Source organism: Hemitrygon akajei, chromosome 16, assembly GCF_048418815.1.
Source record: "Hemitrygon akajei chromosome 16, sHemAka1.3, whole genome shotgun sequence".
In the NCBI taxonomy this organism is placed as follows: Eukaryota; Metazoa; Chordata; class Chondrichthyes; order Myliobatiformes; family Dasyatidae; genus Hemitrygon; species Hemitrygon akajei.
This window is the reverse complement of record NC_133139.1, coordinates 27,385,174-27,405,347: the sequence shown is the minus strand read 5'-3', so window position 1 is coordinate 27,405,347 and position 20,174 is coordinate 27,385,174. Positions and strand designations below refer to the sequence as shown.

Below are 20,174 nucleotides of genomic sequence, written 5' to 3'. Positions count from 1 at the left end.
CCATTTTAAGTTGGATCGCGACACCGTCCGCCATTTTAAGTCGTTGCTGTTGACACTGTGTTGAGTGTGTAACTTTGTATTTGGCCTAAATTTTTCTTAGCAAGATTCACCCTGATTCCCCCCAGCCGTTCCAGTCGGCTGGTGGTGCAGTGAGATCAGCGCCGGGCTCGAGAACAAAGGTTCTCGAGTTCAATCCAGTGACAGACTGCTCCTGTGCCGGGTTGATGTTGATCCAGTGACTCCCGTACCATCCGTGCCGCGTTGATGTCAAGCTCGCAACTCGACCTCGTAATAAAAAACACTGCCACCTCCAGCTTAAATTCCCACAAGAAATATTGTGGAGGATTAAATACCCAAACCCAGCACAGCCCCCACTTGTCCCATTTAACCTGTCTTAGTGCGGTGGACTTTAGGACCCGGGAAATTCAGTGCAGTGGTCCTTAGGACCCTGCAGACCTCGGGAGCCGGCGGAGGTCAGGACCCACCACCTGCAGTGTTTCTGTTCTGTTGATGGGAAGCAATCGCGATTGAAAATAAAGTGGAAATAATAAAGCGTTTGGAAAAAGGTGAAACGCCATCGCTCATTGGAAAAACGTTAGACTACAGTCGGTCAACGATCGGAACAATTTTAAAGGATAAAGTGAGAATAACGGAGCATGTGAAAGGCCCTGCCCCAATGAAAGCTACAATTATTACTAAGCAACGCAGTGGTTTAATTATTGGAATACATACGTTTCTTAAGTGTTTTATATGCATAGAAAGGTAAAATATATACTATATACTAAGACAAACGTTTGACTAACTGACGCTAAATAATACCGGATGTACTTGTTCCGACTTACATACAAATCCAACTTAGGACCGTCCGGGGACAGCCTATATTTAATAAAATCATGATTGATCTTTAAACTCAGTGCTGCTTTCCTACACCAACAGAATATTCCCTGAGTCCCTTAATATCAAAAAATTTAACCATCTCTGCATGTATGTGAAGGTGTATGATAAAGTAGGGCAAACTCAGCATGGTTTCATTGAGAGATCTTGCCTACCTGTTAGAATTCTTTGAGTAACAAGTAGGTTAGACAACAGAAAGTCCATGGATGTTATTCACTTAGTGTTTCCGAAGGCTTTGACGAAGTGCTGTGGATGAGGCTGCTTTTCAGGAAAAGAGCCCGTGATGTTAGTAGCAAAGGTACTATCATGGATAGAAGATTAGCTGTCTGGCAGAAGTCAGAGAATGGGGATAAAGGTGCTCTTTTCAACAAAGCCAGTGGTGTTGTGGAATTCTGCAGTGTGGGGACAACAGTTTTCCACTTAATTAATAATCTAGATTAAGGAATCACTGGCATTATGGCCAAGTTTGCAGACTGTACCAAGTTAGATGAGGAATGGGTAGTGTCACAGAGTTAATGGGTACAACAAGAAGACAAAAGAAAGAAGCTGGAAAAAAATCTATTGTGACTGAATGCTGGAGCAGATTCAATAGGCTGAATAGCCTAATTCTGTCTCTATATGTTATGGTCTTGTTTACACACTCTAACAAATGGGCCACACTGCCCTCTGGGTAGATTTCCAAGATTCATTACCTTTCTGGCGGAAATATTTCCTCATCTCTGTCCTGAATGGCTCACTCCTAATTTTAAGGCACTGATCCCTGGTTTTAGAAAATGCAGGCAAGGAAACATTGACTCATCATGTATCATGGCACTTCCTAAATAATTTTGGATGTTAAAATGAAATCACTTCATTGTTCTAATGTCCAGAAAGTATAGGCCTAATCTGCTTGATCTATCCTTGTGTGACAAATCTGTCATCACAGGAATCGATATGTATATCTTACCCACACTACTTCTTAGGTAATTATATTCATCCTTCTTTAGATGGAGAGACCAAACCTGAACACAACATTTCAGATGCTCTTTCTCCACAGCTCTGTATAATTCAAACAATATATCTTGTCCTGCATTAAGGACTAACCTACTGTTAAGCTCCCTATTTGTTTGCTAAACCTTAATGTTAATGTTCAGTGATTCATGTACAGGATACCCAAGTTCTCCTGACACCAAGTCTTCTCAATTTCTTACCATAGAGTTGTTTAAAAAAATGCAACTTCGTGTCCTTGCTCATTCACATAGCCTGCCTGTCATCTCAAGCCCTTCTGCTCATGCTGCCACTTTGTTTCACTAGCAAACTTGGATGCGTTACTTTTGATACCCCCATTTAAATCATTGCTGTCGATTGCAAACAGCTAGCTAAACAATCCAGCTTTGTTGAAAAATAACTTATTTATCTCTACTTTCTATTTTCCATCTGTTAACCAGTACTCAATCCACATCTCTATTTTACCCACAATTCTGTGTTTATTACTAATTTTGTTTAATAATCTCTTGCATGGCGACTTATTAAAGGTCTTCAGAGAGTCCAAATGCAAAACATCCACTGATTCTCCTTTATCTACTTTGCTAGTTCCAACTTCATAAAGTTCTAATAGGTTGGTGAAACAAGATGTCCTTTCAAAACCCAATCTACAAATACCTATTTGTACTATTTTTCATCTCTTCTGCTACCACTTCCTTAATAATGGTGTTCAGCATTTACCCTGCTACCAGGATCCAGTCAACCAGTTGGTAGTTCCCTATTTTTCTGCCCTCATTTCTTAAACAATTATTTTCCATTAGCTGCCTCCCAATCTATGGAAACCATCCTAGAATATTGAAGTTTTGGAAGACAACCAATGGGAGGAGTAATAAAGCAAGGAAACGTATAATACATGATAGGATTGAGGCAAGTACAGGGAGACAGAATTACCTTGATGTGCATTGCCAAGAATCCCTAACAGCAGCAGCATTGATAGACAAGGTGGTAGAGAATACATTCAAGGCAAAAGAACATAAGAGTAAGGACGTTGTGATACAACTATATAAAACATTGTTTTCGGCAATTTAAGAAGAATGTGATTGATCCAAGGGGGTTGTTACGACTCACCAGGATGTCCCCTGGAATGGACCATTTCAGCTGTGAGAAGAGATTGGATATACTGGTTTTGTTTGCTTTGGAAAAGGCTAAGGAAGGACCTGGTAAAAATATACATCAGTATGAAGGACATAAATAAGTTGGATCCTGAGAAACATTTAGACCATAACATAGGGAGCTGGATTAGACTATTAGGCCAATCGAGCTGCTCTATCATTTAATCATGGATGATATATTCCCATTCAAACCCATTCCCCTGCTTCTCCCCATTACCTTTGACACCCTTACTAATCAAAAACCTATCGATCTCTTCTTTAAATTTACCAATTTCTTGGCCTCCATAGCTATTTGTAGCAATGCATTCCAAAGACTCATCACCCTCTGGCTAATTTCCTCCTTCCTTCCATTCTAAAGGGTACTTGTTTTATTCTGAGACTATGCCCTCTAGTCCTACACACTCCCGCTAATGAAAACATCCTCTCCACATCCACTCCATCTAGGACTTTCAATATTCAGTGAGAACTCCCCTCTCCCATTCTTCTAAACTCCGGAGCTCAGATCCATTAAATGCTCCTTGTACATAACCCTTTTACTCTGGGAACATTCTCATAACTCTAGACTACTCATAATACTCCAAACATGATCTGACCAATGCCTTAAAAGCTTAGCGTTACATCCTTGCTTTTATATTTTAGTCCTCTGAAAATGAATGCTAACATTGCATTTGTCTTTTTTTACTACTGACTCAACCTGCAAGTTAACCTTTAGGAATCCTGCACGAGGTCTCCCTTTGCACCTCTGATTTGTGGATTCTCCCCCCATATTTATTTGTTCTATCAAAGTGCATGACCATACATTTCCCTACTCTATATACCAAATGCTTTCTTTCAACCTGTTCAGGTCCTCCTGTGGACTTCCTGCTTCCTCAACACTGCTTTCCCCTCCACCTATCTTCATATTATTCAAATACAGTACCTGGCCACAAAGCTATCAATTCTGTCATCCAAATCATTGACGTAAAAAGTAGCAGACCCAGCACTAACCCCTGTGGAACACCACAAGTCATTAGCAGCCAACCAGAAAAAGGCGCCTTTATTCCTACTCTTTGCCTTCTCCAGTCAGCCATCTTCAATCAATGCTAGTACTTTATCTTTAATACCATGGGCTCCTATTTTGTTTAGCAGTCTCATGTGCAGTACCTTCTCAAAGTCTTTCTGAAAGTCCAAGTGAACAAAATCCATTGACATTCCTTTATCCCACCTGTTATTTCCCCAAAGAATTCCAACATATTTGTCAGGGAAGATCTGCCCTGAAGGAAACTTGGGCCTATTTTATCATGTGTTTCTAAGTACCCTGAAACCTCATAATTAATAACAGACTCTAAAATTTTATCTATCACTGACGCCAGGCTAACTAGCCTATAATTTCCTGTCTTTAGCACTGATGGGTACATGCCCGGTATTATGGTAAAAGTAATCTGGAGAAATAAATTCAGTTTCTCACAAGCTGAATCCCCTTTAGCTCCAGTGTCTCAGTACCTTCCACTAGGAACATTACAAAATAGCCCTCTCTCCACAGGGGTGTGACATCATCAGACAGGTCTGGCCTGGGAGTCGGTGGACCTGCAGAGGGAGATGATGGGGATAACGAATTTGCAACTTTTCGCAAACGGATGATGATGGCGTTCAGAACCAAACTGCTGTCAAAATCCTAGGTATGTATGTCACAGCTGGTCAGCAGCAAATGCTTTTCGAGATGTACCTGGAGAATAACAAAATTTGTTAGCAGGTGAAATGTTGAGAATGCCTTGCTTGGATTCTCTGAAATATCCCCATTTTTCATGTGTGTTTGTTTAGGTGAAATGTGAATTTTTAGATTGGAGCATTCTGGCCAGCTGATCCATGTTGGTGTTAATGTTCTACTTCCTAACCTGCTTCATTTCATCTCACTGATACACTCTCCTCCTTCCTCCCTGATGTATTTAACTATGATTCACTGCTTTCTGCTTAGCATAGTCTTTCCTGAGCAAATTACATATTATCATCATTCTCATTAATTCCATTTTTGTTTTATTATGAACTGTTCTGTGCTTATAGGATATAGAACAGTATAGTCCCTCGGCCCACAATGTTTTGTCAACCTTTTAATCTACTCCAAGATCAGCCTAACACCTTCCTCCCACGTAGCCCTCCATTTTTCCTTCATCCATATGCCTATCTAAGAGTTTCTTAAATGTATCTGCCACTACCACCACCCCCCATCAGTGCATCCTCTGCACTTACCACTCTTGTGTATATAAAATAAATTACCTCTGACATCCCTTTATAATTTCCTCCAATCACCTAAAATGCATACCCTCTCATTTGCTGTTGGCCGCCCTGGAAAAAAGTGCACATAGGCTGTCCACTTTGTCTTTGCCTCTTATCTTGTACGCTGCTGTCAAGTAGTCTCTCATCTTCCTTCCCTCCAAAGAGAAAAGGGTTGGTTTGATCAACTTTCCCTTAAGGGATATGTTCTCTATTTCTGGAGCACCCTCATAAATCTCTGTGGCCTCTGTAAAGCTTCCACATTCTTCCATAATGAGGCAACCAGAACTGAAAACAATAATCTACAAGTGTTGTCAAATCAGAGTTTTATAGAGCTGCAATAGTGCCGCACAGCCCTTGAACTTAGTCTTCCATCTAATGAAGGCCAACACACCATACACCATCTTAACCATGCTATCAACTTGCATGGCACTTTGGGAAATTTATAGACTTGGACCCCAAGATCCTTCTGTTCCTCCACACTGCTAAGAATTCTGCTAGTAACTTTTACTCTGCCTTCAAGTACTATCGTCCTTAGTGTATCACTTCACACTTTTCCATTCTGAACTCCATCTGCTACATCTAAGCTCAGCTCTGCATCCTTTCAAAGGTGAAGGAGAGTGTAGAAGTTGACCTAACCTTTGATTCTGTTTCTTTGTTGATGATGGCAGAGAGGAATCAAAACCAAGTTTCCATTCCTATCTGCTTCCGTACAGTGCTTCGGCTGTATTAGGTGAAGTGCATTTATTTTGAATGTTGGGTTAACACATAGAAGGTTCAGCTTTAATTATTTCAATGTAAGTGTAGCCTGCCATTCATTTATTGGTGGAGGCACTGGGGCAAGTTGCTCTTCCCAGTAGAAGTGCAGCCCTGTGGTAGCGTCTTGTGAAAAGGAGGGAACCATATCCCAAGATTCAGCACCTTCAGAAGAAGTGGAATCCTGTACCCCAGCAACCTAATGGGAGGAAAGTGCAAATTGGGAAGTAAGTGCAAATTGGGAAGTAGGGGACAGGAAACAAAATGGATAATTAATTAAAAAAATCTTTTAGAATGTAAGTTGTGAAGAATATTACACTATGTTCTGTAGTATTTTTATTACCAGTGCACTTATCAGATTGCGTTTGGTATAGCTTCAGAACTAAATTACCAAGGACTGCTAATATCACTGCCCTTCATTATGTCCGTCCCACAGCTGTACTTATCAAATAATTCCTATTTGATTATTCTTTTTCTTTCAGGTTAATGTTGGGCTAGTGATGTTGGAGTTGCGGGAAAGTGGAGATGGTCTTCATAGCACAGGTTGAAAGGGTTGGAGGCCACATAAAAAATGGAAAATAAAAGACCTGAAAATGCAGAATGTTTATAATAACAACTATCCAGACAAGGACCGTACTGGAGCCCATTATACCTGATGAATCACTGTACCTGGTAACTTGCTATACACAGTAACCTGGTAATTCACTATATTTAGTAACCTGGAGACTTATTGTATATGGTAACCTGGCAACTCACTATACTTAGTATCCTGGAGACTTGCTGTTCATGGTAACTAGGAAACATATTGTAACCGGGAGCTCAGAGTACACAGTAGCCTGGTAACTCACTGTACCTAGTAATCTAGTAGCTCACCTGATAACTTGCTATTCCCGTTGACTTGGTGTACGTGGAATTCACTGTGCCTGGAAACCTCGTAATGGTGTATGTGGTAATCTGGTAATACAGTATACCTGGCAACCCACCATGTGACAACAGTGCTCCAATTGGATAATTTAGGATATCCAATGTGTCTGGATCCATATGTTGTTGGTATTTCTGGTTGGATCCGGGTGTATACACTTGATCCCTTTGATGTCAGAGGATGGACTATTATAGGAGATCTATAATGCACTTGTTTCATTTTCTAAGTTTTTTAAAACATGTCTTCAAGAATTCTCCTATTTGGATATCAATGTTTCTCATATTGAATGGACTAGGCTGTACCTTTTCATATTCCTATCGCCCAGTGTTAGCTTTTCCTCCCTGCAACCCATATTTAGGTAACAATCTTGGCTTCACTGCTGCACACTTTGGCCTGAGGTAAGTATCTGAGTTGGACGCAACAAAGTTCTCGGTTAGGTATTGCCAGTTACTGGTATAGAGCTATTGACCATTCAATTGTTGGGTGCAGCAGGCACACAAAATATCATTGCATCAGTGTAATTAAACAAGTGTTAACCTAGCAATGGCTGGCTTCACTTACTTTTGTTGGAGGGAGGGACTTTACGCCTTTGCAGGAGAAAACAAAGTGAAGCACATGGAGGAGAAAACGATAGTGTTTATCACAGCCAGGCCAAGCTGCCTAAGGTGCAGGGTCTGCCTGAGGTTGAACATTTATGAAACACGTTTGCAGCCTTGCTACTAATGGTAACTTTGTCCTACACAATTTTGACCAAACCCCAGGAGCTCGTACTTCAAACCCCACTTGTCCCATCTCTAATCCCAAGTGCACAAATCATGCAGCAACTGAGGTAAACATTGACAAAGGTATTAAAACATGAGATTGCATGGCCCCATGTCTTTGTGGGATGGAGAAGAGGAAGGGACGTTTTGCATAAGCATATGTGAGCAAGTGAAAAACAAGTCAATAGCAGTACCCTGAATGCGGAACAATAGCCTAATAGAGAGGAACACCCTCATAATGGTAAATCTCTTAGAGCTTTGAGTTGCAGTATTGTACTGAAAGTGCTTGTTCAGACTCCTGTGCCGTTTCTTTACTTAGCTTTACCATTGTGTTGTGTTATTTATCAGTAGTAGAGTATTGTGGTGTTGCTTCACTTAACTCGATCACCGTGCATGGAGCACATGGAGTGGTGATGTAACTCACCCCTGACCTTGCCTTCCCTGCAGGTGCCACCTGCAAGCCATCATCTTTGATAGTGAACGAGTTGGAAAGAGTGACAGTTTCTAACATGTGAAATTTATAATCTGGATATACTGTACAAAAATAAAATTAAAGCAAATGTGCGCAAAGTTTGTCTGTCTCTCACTCACGGTGGTACATCGGCACATCCAATGATTCACCCACTTTATGCACAGATGTCCCATCAGTAGCAACAATATGAATGAGCAGTTAGTCTGTTGGTGCTGTATTCCCATATTTTGAGGTAGACAATGAGAGTAATACAGCCTCTGTTCCAATCATGATGTTTAACTTTTCCCCTGGCTTTATTCAGTCACCTGTGAGGTGGCTTGATCACCTGAGTACGGCTGATGCAGCCTCATCAATTTCAGTGTGGATTACTGTAACAGAGGACCCTGGAGTGGGCTATGTATCCATATTCAACATGCTTGAAGCTTGTGATGGTGGAGGAAGGGGATGAAAGTTGGTCTCACATATTCAAAAGGCCCAATTTGGCACCATTTAGTGACTGATCCAGAGGATTGTGAACACATTTGCAGCCTTGATAAATCAGGAAATTTGTAACTGTACTTGGAACTTTAACCTTTTTATTCTTTGAACATGAGTCTTTTTCTCATCCGCCATTGGTCCATTGCAAACTCCCTCAGTATCCTCTCTATCTGTTCCATTCTGTACAGCTCCCCTTCCTTCCCCGTGCATCCACTTAGTCCCCCTACAGATTCCAGTTATTTGTCCCACTTCAGTCCTCCTTGCAGGCGTTTTCCTTACTATATCATCCTTGGGTGCTTCAATTTTTTTTTCAAAGTGTGTAGTGGTTTACCAGCTGTTACACATTTAGACTAATCCTACATTAATCCCATTTTCTTCTATCAAAATTTCTATCAACTCCCCTAGATTCTACCACTCAGTACTAGGGAAATTTTACAGTGACCAACTAACCCCACAACTGACATGTCCTTGGGATATGGGAGGAACCTAATGCCCTCACAGAAGGAGCAATAAGCAATCTGCTGGATTGAGTAACATTAGTGGGAGAAAAGGATCCATCTACCTGTCCTTTCAAAGTACTGCAGCAGGACTATTCCTCACATTTGCTGCTTGATTCACTGAATTCTTCTAGCAAGTTGTTTGTTGCTCCACTTCAATAGCTGCAGCCTCTTGTGTGCTCATGGTAGGCACTGCCGTCAGTGTGGGGACGAAATATTTAATTCTCCCGAATATCCCATTGAATGGGAAATGTTCTATTACAATATCAACGCAGGCACTCTTCCCTCTGAGCTGTGCAGCTGCACAGTAAGTGAAATGCTCCCGTGTACGTACCCTTTATTGCCACGTTGCTGGAGTTTTCTTTTATATAATTTTGAAATTATGCTAATATGATTGCGAAACACCCTGTAATTGTGTTAATGAATATAATCCATAAATTTTTTAAATAATAAACATACCACAACCTTTGCTTTGAGATGTTTTAGAGCTTTAATGTATTTACATCATCAGTGATTTAAGTTACAATACTGTTACAAATTGTAATAACACAATGAAAGTTGGTAGCTCATTGTTAATAAATTGCCAGCCAGCTGAACACTGACACCTTCTATAAAACATTTAAAGTGCCATACAGTTTCTGGCTATGTAAAAATCTCCTACAATTGTTGATATGCACAGCTGTAAAAAAAAATGTTGAACAAGGCACCCCAGAGAAGGCCAGTGTCATGCATCAGGTTTGTCAGATCATTGCAGACAAAATAAATTCTAAGTCTTTATTTGGAGCCACGGTCTTGTGGCTACCTGTAACTGAAGTTTCACTGTTATTGCAAGAGGAGGAGGAAATGGTGGGTGGAACAGAAAACAAAGGGATAGTGGAATTCTTAAATTAGATGTACGCCTTAGATAGATAGATAGATACTTTATTCATCCCCATGGGGAAATTCAACTTTTTTTCCAATGTCCCATACACTTGTTGTAGCAAAACTAATTACATACAATACTTAACTCAGTAAAAAATGATATGCATCTAAATCACTATCTCAAAAAGCATTAATAATAGCTTTTAAAAAGTTCTTAAGTCCTTGCGGTTGAATTGTAAAGCCTAATGGCATTGGGGAGTATTGACCTCTTCATCCTGTCTGAGAAGCATTGCATCGATAGTAACCTGTCGCTGAAACTGCTTCTCTGTTTCTGGATGGTGCTATGTAGAGGATGTTCAGAGTTTTCCATAATTGACCGTAGCCTACTCAGCGCCCTTCACTCAGCTACCGATGTTAAACTCTCCAGTACTTTGCCCACGACAGAGCCCGCCTTCCTTACCAGCTTATTAAGACATGAGGCGTCCCTCTTCTTAATGTTTCCTCCCCAACACGCCACCACGAAGAAGAGGGTGCTCTCCACAACTGACCTATAGAACATCTTCAGCATCTCACTACAGACAGTAGTAAATAAATTTGTTGACTCAGATCATTTCCATAACAAATCACTGAAATCCTGCATGATTTTACTGATCTGGGAACTGTCCTACAATATTGAGTTGTGGGACAGTTCCAAGGTGTATTGTGGACAGAGGGTATTTGCCCACGTATCTCCCAAAAGATATAATGGCCAGGATTTTGTGGACTATGATGGACACTGCAGTTGGATCGTCACAGAAGAATCCCATCCACAATGTTTTTATTTTCTCTTTGGAAGTATGTTGACAACCCCAATCTGGATTTCAGAATCAGGTTTATTATCACTGGTATTTGTCGTGAAATTTGTTAGTTTAGCAGCAGTTCAATGCAATACATAATATAGAAGAGAAAAAGCAAAATAATAAGTAAATCAATTACACTATATATATATTGAATAGATTAAAAATAGTACAAAAACAGAAATATATTTTTTAAAACTGAGGTGGTGTCCAAAGGTTCAACGTCCATTTAGGAAAGGGATGGCAGAGGGGGAAGAAGCTGTTCCTGAATCGCTGAGTGTGTGCCTTCAGGCTTCTGTACCTCCTACTTGATGGTAATAGTGAGAAAAGGCCATACCCTGAGTGTTGGAGGTCCTTAATAATGGATGCTGCCTTTCTGAGACACCGCTCCCTAAAGATGTCCTAGGTACTTTGTAGGCTAGTACCCAAGATGGGGCCGACTAAATTTCCAAACCTCTGCAGCTTCTTTCAGTCCTGTGCAGTAGCTACCACCCACACCAGACAGTGTTGAAGACTGTCAGAATGCTCTCCACGGTACATCTGTAGATGTTTTTGAGTGTATTTGTTGACATACCAAATCTCTTCAAACTCCTAATGAAGTATAGTCACTGTCTTGCCTTCTTTATAACTGCTTAGATATGTTGGTACCAGGTTAGATCCTCAGAGATCTTGACATCCAGGAACCTGAAGCTGCTCACTCTTTCCACTTCTGATCCCTCTGTGAGGATTGGTATGTGTTCCTTTGTCTTACCCTTCCTGCAGTCCACAATCAGCTCTTTCAATTTACTAATGTTGAGTGCCAGGTAGTAGCTGCGACACCACTGCACTCGTAAGCATATCTTGCTCCTGGACGCCCTCTCGTCACCATCTGAGATTCTACTAACATTGGTTTTGTAACATCTGCAAATTTATTTGAGCTATGCCTAGCCACACAGTCACGTGTATACAGAGAGTAGAACAGTGAGCTAAGCACACACCCCTGAGGTGCAGCCCCTTGATCGTCAGCGAGGAGGAGATATCACCCGTCTGCACAGATTGTGGTCTTCCGGTTAGTAAGTCGAGGATCCAATGGCAGAGGGAGGTACAGAGACCCAGGTTCTGCAACTTCTCAATCAGGATTGTGGGAATGATGGTATTAAATGCTGAGCTATAGTCGATGAACAGCATACTGACATAGGTGATTTTCCAAGAAAGTTCCGGATAATCCAGAATTCGTGCAGATAACCCAGAAAAGTGGGCAAGGTCCGCACAGGAAGCGGATTCGCTGGCAAGTGGAATGAGACCAAAACCAATCGGTAATTTGCGCCAGACTGCCATCCAACATTAACTTAAAAAGATTGAAAGTAGAACATTTAGAACTGCGATTGCAGACGAATCGGGAAGAAAATAAAGGTCTGCAGAAAATTGTGTTGAAAATGACGACTTCGCGGACCCCATTCAACCGTTGGGTGGACTCCTCTCTGGTGATAAATCTAGATACCTTTCATGTTTGTCGGAACCATGAAACATCCTGGGGATTATAGTGTACGAATTCAATGCTTCCGTGGGAATGTTTTTTCCCGAAATTACACGCTCAGCACGCAGCGTGGCGGAGAACGCGGTTCCTGGCAAGTGTGGAGGAATAGTCATCCAGCGAGCACAAGAAACGGCCGACCGTGCGCAGAGGTTTGTCGAGAGAGGATTGTCATTTATTTCGAACACGAGAAAATCTGCAGGTGCTGGAAATCCAAAGGAACACGCACAAAATGCTGGAGGAATTTAACAGGCCAGCCAGCATCGGTGGAAAGGAGTGAACAGTCGACGTTTCGGGCCGAAGCCCTTCATTGGGACTTCACTTATAGAGATGTGTACATCCGCGATGAGATTTACAGTCAATGAAGTAAAAGCAAAAATTTCTGAGAACTCAGGAATTGAGGCAGCATTCGTGGGAAGAAACTATCTCAACTTGACTTTCTCCTCTTTCCGTGGATGCTGCCTGGCCTGCTTAGTTTTCCTGTGCTTATTTCAGGCCTCAATCATCTGTACGTTTTATATTCAGTTGAAACCAACCATTCAGCTGAAAGCGACAAGAATGTGCGTTATGGCCCGAAACAAAGGGGGGGGGGGGGGACAATAAACGCTAGGCCACCAGGGCCGTTAACTCGAACTTTCAAACTAAAGCTGATGCCAATACAGCGGATCGACAGTAGTGGCTTAATACGGAATAAATACCGCTCCTCAACAGCCCAAGTCCAAACAGTAATCTTTATTCCCGGAACGCAGGGACTGTTGACATTGCTCTGTTTTGATCATATCTTGACAAGACTGAAATGAGCGGTAGGGGGTTAATATACCACCACAGTGAATGCTAATTGGCTGGAACATGCAGACCCCACGGCAGCGCCCCCACCACCCCCGAGGCGCTAGAGACCGGTGTCTGTCGGAAGTCCCGGTGAGAGACTTGTCCAGAATGTCATGGGCCAGAACCCAATACGCTTCCCAATCCACGAGATACTGGGCCCTGCCCCGCACCCATCGAAATGCCGCGAGGCGTCGCACAGAATAGACCAGAGACCCATCCACCAAGCATGGAGGAGGGGGTAACTGGGGCCAGGGGGAGGTCACCGGCTTGAGCTGGGAAGCATGGAACAATGGGTGCATCTTCACCGATGATGATCGGCGCAATCTATGAAACCTTGTAAACACAAAATACTCTGCAGATGCTGGGGTCAAAGCAACTCGCTGGAGTAACTCAGCAGGTCGGGCAGCATCCGTGGAAACGTTGACTGTTCGTTTCCACGGATGCTGCCCGACCTATAAAACCTTGTAATAACTTTCTCCACTGTGAATGGTTCCACGTAGCGTGGGGCCAACTTGTGGCTTTCGACTTTCTCTCGATGCCATCTAGACTTTCTCCAGTGGCTTGAGACCTCACCAGTCGGCGGAGCCTGGCACGTTGTTTTTGAATGCGCAGACAGGAAGCCCCGGCCGGTTTCCAAGAGCGCTTGTGGCGTTGGACCAGCTGTTCAGCAGCAGGAACTCCTACATCATTCTCCAGGTGCCTGGAACCCCTTAGACATTCAAAGAGAATAGGCCAGTGGAGGATATTGTGGGCAATCTCTGCCCATCCCGGGAGCTCCGGGATATGGTATCGGAGGAGACAAGGGAGCACAAGTTTTGTCTCCGGCTCCTGATTCATTCTCAGTTTGGCCCTTCTTAGATGGCGTGGGGGTGGGGGGGGGGGGGAATAGATGGGCGGCTGGCTCTGGCTCCCACAAGAGAACAGAAGGACTTTCAAAAACGAGACGTGAATAGTGGTCCTCGATCAGATACCATGTCCTGAGGGAAGCCGTACAGCGTGCTGAACCCCCAGAGAGTGTCCCTCTCACCAGACGACGGGAGCTCACGGAGAACGGAGCCTTGGAAAACCGCTCCACAACCGCCAGAATGATAGCATTTCCATCAGACTGGGCATACCGCTGATGAAGTCCACAGGGAGGTGGGACGAGGGGCCGCAAGGCACGGAGAGTGGACACGGCAACCCGCAAGACACTGAGGTGATGTCTTATTCTGGGCACAAGATGGACAGACAGATGACGTGGTGAACGCCCAGGGACATAGATGGCCCCCCAAAAAATCGTCTCTTGTTAAATTCCAGGGTCCATTAAATTCCTGGATGTCCAACCAGACGTGAGGAGTGACCCCGTTCCAACACTGTGAGGCGCATGGTGACATGGAAAAACAACGGCTGGGAGGTCCCCCACCGGGGCCTGGATCCGACTACTGGGCAGTTCTAAACTCCTCCTTCCTCCACGATGGCTTCTGTCATCCCAGAGTCACTCCTTCCCCCCCCCTCCCCCCCACTCACCCCCGTGGTGCCTTCCCACTCTCTCGATGCTATCTTGGAGCCTAGGAGAGATCGTTTCGCTTGATCCGAAGTCAATGACTGCTTCTTTCTGCCACCTCTGATGTGGTTCTGATGGTTTGCCCTAGAGTCTGATCATGAATCCCCAGCTCCTGCAGCAATTTGATGGTGGGTGCGGCTGCAATCCAATTCCACAGACAAACTTTGTTTTTCCTGCCCGTGGCTAAGCTTCAGCTGCTAGACCTGCAGAGCGAGAGCCTCTTACGCTCAGATGCTTCCGGCACTGAATCCTCCTGCGGCACTGTGGTAGACAATCAGTAATAAATTGGACCAGAGAACCAAGTCTGGCCTAAGACTGGTGGTAGCAATTTCCAGTGGAAATGTGAGTTGTTTATTGACATCCACCAGCAGTCACCAGCCATGTTCATCTACAGTATCCTGTTTATGTCTTAGGAGGGAGGTTAGTTGGTCTTTTCCCTCCCTCCTGGGCAAATGCTGCTGGTGTCACAGTGTTAGTTGTTCAAGGGGGCAAGGAGTTGGTTGCTATCCTCTTGGTCTCGATGGCCGCTGCCAGAGCTTCAAGACCTGGTTGTGACTCCACGTGTATCTGCCTTGTGTGAGGCTGGTCTTGCAGCTTACCAGGGTATGCTTGAGGGTTGCCAGAATCGGGCACAGGGTTCAAGTTGGGCCCTCACTGAACCACTGGTGGAGGTTTTATTGTGAGAGAGGCACATCACATGTAGCTCTGATGAGAAAGCTAAGTCTGTTTGCTTCCATCTCCCATATGTCCTTACAGTTGATATTCCTTGCTCAATGCTTTCCCACCTCACCCACTGCCCCTGCTTCACCAGGGAGACGGCCTTTGTACTTCTGTCTGACTCTTCTTGCCACCGCACTTCCTCGACAACCACCTTCCTTTGCTCTGGAATTGTGGCATGCCAGGTGGGTCCACTTGCTGCCAGACCAAAGCTGCCCCGCCCTGTCAAACTTGCAATGTCTCTATGCCTAAGGTCTGTGGTTGCTCGCTGCACCACATCAGCTGGGGTCCATTTCCACCCAGTTGATAAAGTCCGTGCAGCATCACTGATGAGAGTCATGAGTGTCATGAGAGTCTTTGAGTGTCATCTGTAGATGCACCTTAGAACACTTGAATCCCTCTGTAAGGCCAGTGAAAGGTAGTTCAAAGACTCCTTTACCATAGAAACTGATACATCTTGGGACACCAAGCCACTTCTCTAGGAACTAAGGTTCGCTTGAGCTTCTTCACGGTTAGTGGGACCTCATAGACAGATCATCCGGGGTAGGAGTCCAAACTGTAAGCACCAGAGCTTCAATTTTCCAGGCAGCATGGTCTTGTCGATGTTGTCCAGGTCATCGGCGATGTGTTGCTTTAGTTGCTGCAGCTGCTCTTTGTCCGTGAGGCTGGTGCTGTACCATCTACCCAGGCTGTTCAGACACTGTTGGAATTGGGTCTTCACCGATGAAGAACTTTATGCCCTTCAGCATTCCTTTGACTATGGAGATGCTTTGTGACTTGCTGGGTTTGATTTTCATTCCGGCTCACTTGATGATTTCCTGCAGCTTTCCAAGTAGTCGCTTGGTGCATGCTGCGGTAGCGGTCAGTGTTGTTATATCGTCCGTGTATGCTCTAATAGGGGGAAGACGAAGTCCAGCACTTGTTCCTTCACCACTACCACCCTGATAATAACCTCCATGGCCATAGTGAAGGCCAGGGGTGATGTAGTGCAACCTGCCATAATGCCTACTTCTAGTCTCTGCCCTCGCTGTTTGACCTGTTGAGTGTTTCCATTATTTTCTGTTTTTATTATATTCTTGGTACAACTTGCTCATGCTGTGACCCAGGGTAAGTGTAGTTTCCCCTAAGCTTGCAATCCAGCATGGCACTATACATGTCGTTCATCAGTCAAACTGATGACTACTGCCTCTTCAATGGTTTAATTGGATGTCAATGAAATTGCGACATTTAGAACAAAATGGTTTTATTGGTAATGGTTTTATTGGTAATTGATCTATTTAGTGCAGAAAAGTATTGATGGACTAACATGGCATGAACATCAACTTCTCCAATCAGTAAATACTCGCCCCTCCACATTCTCTCTTTATCCGTTCCCACTCTGGCTCCCTTCTTACCCTTCTCTTCTCCTTACCTGCCCATCAGCTCGCTCTGGTATCCCTCCTCTTTCACTTTCCCCGTTGCACTCACAACTCCCATCAGATTCCTTACTTCTTCAGCCCTTTACCTTTTCCACCTATCACCTCCTAATTTCTTAATTCATCCTCCCCTCCCCGACCCACCTACCTTCCCCCCTCAACTGGCTTCACCTATCACATTCCAGCTTGTACTCCTTCCCATCCCTCCCACCTTCTTATTCTGGCTTCTTTGCCCTTCCTTTCCAATCCTGATGAAGGTTCTTGGCCCGAAACACCGACTGTTTATTCTTTTCCATAGATGCTGCTTAACCAGCTGAGTTCCTCCGGCGTTTTGTGTGTTTTACTTAAAATTACGTTTGTGATAGAAAGATTATTTCTCCTCAAGGACCCATCACAATAAGGTGGTCAGAAACTATTTAGGAGAAACCTTACCCAGAAAGCACCGAGAACCTGGAAAGGCTGAGGTAAATGGGTTAGCAGCTGTGGGCTCTGTGAGAGAGTACATTCTGCAGTTTCATAAACACAAGATGTAGGGTCTCAGTCCAAAACGTCTACTGGTTACTCTTTTCCATAAATGCTGCCTGGCCTGCTGAGTTCCTTCACCATTTTGTATGGGTTGCCTTCTGCAGTTTCCCTGATATAGTGGTTTCCATAATATAATTGTTCCTGGAATGAATTGTAGAGGCTTTTCCAGGTAGCTAAAATGTCCTGTTTCAAATGTTTTATCCTTTTGAAAAACACTACAGTGTGTGTTGAGTTAAACATGCTTTAAATGGACTAGTGCAACAGGATAGCTAGTACTAGTTGGCTATCTAAAATCAGCCAAAAGCTGGCTAATACAGTATAGTAAACATAAAGTAATTTCCGCTGGAGATTAAAGTACCAGTGATTCATCCGTGCTTATTGACAGGAACAATAAAGTGGTGTCAATAAGCCTTGGGTGCCCTGCTTAAGGCTCAAAGAAGCAAATCTTCAACACCAAACAGATGCATCAGGCAACAATTGATTAGAGTATAATTTATAGACTGGAGAGTGGGAATGAATTGTGATATTCAGACTAGAGATCTAGCTGGAGGGACAGAGAGTTTATTCCATGAAGCAGGATGGCCCACAATGATCAGGATGCAGGGCAGGTTCTTCAGTTTACTTACTGTGTTTATGGTTGTACTGTTTGGTTAGACGTGCTCTGTATGTTTCATGTGAATGTGCAATAAAGCACCTTATGACAAATAACAAAATTCTTTAACTTATGGCTTTCAGTTGTATTTTTCCATAAAGAGATTGTAGAATCACACATGCATAATATAAAAATCTGACATACAAGTCTCCGGTGAGCTTCACTCCCAATTGCAAGTGTGGGCCACAACCCTAGAATCCTTCAACCTACAGTCCTTCACAATCAATGATATGCTTATGAAAATTATCAATTGCTACTCGATAGGTTGCAGATAATTTTAGGATTGATTTTAATTAATTAACTGGATTGCCCATAGGATGATCAGATGTTGCTGAATCCGTAAATATCTTCACTATGCCCATATCTATAAAAGTGGAAGTCGTTCATTACGTTGAAGGAAGAAAATGTTTCTGCAAACTTGAATAGACTGAATTGTACGGCGAGTGTAAGATTGAGGTGATTGGACAGACTGGACAATGTTTGCATGGGTTTAATATGTGAATAAGTCCAGCTATGCTCACAACATCTGTGTCACACCACACCTAGTAGAATAATGGTTAAACGCCCATGGGTGCATTTCAACTTTCACAGGGAAGAATTGGATATCTTGGATAATGCCACCATCCTTAGGAATTATAATAAATCCATTCATTTATTATAGATACACTGGGAGCTCCCTGCTTGCTCGGACACATATCCAGCAACTGCCAATAGACAGAAGGCTCACCTGGAAGTAAGCCCCAGATTAAGGTCTTGGGTGTGGAAGGTATAGTTCCGAACTTTCTGCTCAATGATCCAGCAGAATTTAGGATGTGCTGAGTTAATGTTAAACTAACATAAATCATTTCTGCTTCTTAGTCTTCTAAGCTGTGATCGTTCATCTCCATTTTATTTCAATCTTTTAGGCAAGGCTACCAGTCCACATATTCTCCCAAATTCTTCTAGAATTCTAGAATATTTATTCTTCTAATCTTCTAGAATATTTAATTCTCTCTATTAGTTTCTTTGTATTTGTAATGACTTAGATTACACCTGTTTGTCTCTATCATTGTCATAATTAGTCTATCTTGTTACAAATATTCTGCGCATTTCCCTCTTCTTTGACTTGAATATGAGGTATACTGTATACTCCATGTCTTCTGAAAAGCTGCTTATTATTATCCAGATACCTAACCTGGACTCCACTGCCATCAGTGCGGGTTCCAACTACCTCGGACATTTCCAAAGTGCTGATTGAACAACCACTGGAACCCCTATCTCCCCTTCCTCCACCACCACACTGCAACCCCATGTCTCTCAGATCCCACCACCGCCTCTTGGGTCTTCGGAGACTCCATCTTCCTCTCACCCCACATTCCCTGAACACCCCCATCTTCCCCCGTTCCTCCTACACTACCCACCCTTGCTCCCCTCCGATCATAGCTCTCATCCATGCCAAGTTTTCACCATCCCCTCTGACCTTCCCTTCTCTGAGGTGGAACGTTTTGTCTTCAGTAGGCACTTCAGCTTTGTCCCCTGAGGACACACCTCAGTGAGTTCCATCCCTGCCACAATACTGAGCTCTTCTTCCGCCACTTACGTCTCTGTGCCTACTCCCTTGGCAAAGAGTCTCCACCCTGCACCAATGATCCCTTCTCCCTTCTTCAATCCTCCTCCTCTTCCTGGACATCCGGCTCTGGTCTTCTGCCTGCCCTGGCTCTTTTCATTGTCAACTGCCAATGGGACACCAACCATCTCGACTTCAACACTCCTCTCTTCAATTCCAACTTCACCTCTTCCAAACACTCTGCTCTTCACTCTCTTCACAGCAATCCTAACTTCACAGCTTTGGGGTGGACTGCTGTAGTAGTTTGGTGTACTGACCTCTACCTTGCTGTGGCCCAGCGACAACTCTCAGACACCTCCTCTTACCTACCCTTCGAACAGGACCCCACTAAGGAACACCAGGCCATTGTCTCCCACACCATCACCGACCTTATTAACTTTGGGGATCTCCCATCCACTGCCACCAATCTCATAGTTCCCTTACCTCACACATCCCGTTTCTACCTCCTACCCAAGATCCACAAACCTGCCTGTCCAGGTAGACCCATTGTTCCATCTTGTTCCTGCCCCACTGC

General features: G+C 43.6%; 1 protein-coding gene across 3 annotated transcripts in view; it reads left to right on the top strand.

Moving 5' to 3' along the window:
- The window catches only part of LOC140739885 (SURP and G-patch domain-containing protein 2-like), a 34,351-nt gene extending 26,069 nt beyond the window's left edge, over positions 1-8,282 (top strand). For all 3 annotated transcript variants that reach the window (XM_073068518.1, XM_073068517.1, XM_073068519.1), the window contains 2 exons: positions 4,552-4,687; positions 6,518-8,282. In XM_073068518.1, coding sequence (XP_072924619.1) covers positions 4,552-4,687 — 136 coding nt within the window. In that variant the 3' untranslated portion in view covers positions 6,518-8,282. The remainder of the gene's footprint in view (positions 1-4,551; positions 4,688-6,517) is intronic.
- The last annotated feature ends 11,892 nt before the right edge of the window (positions 8,283-20,174 follow it).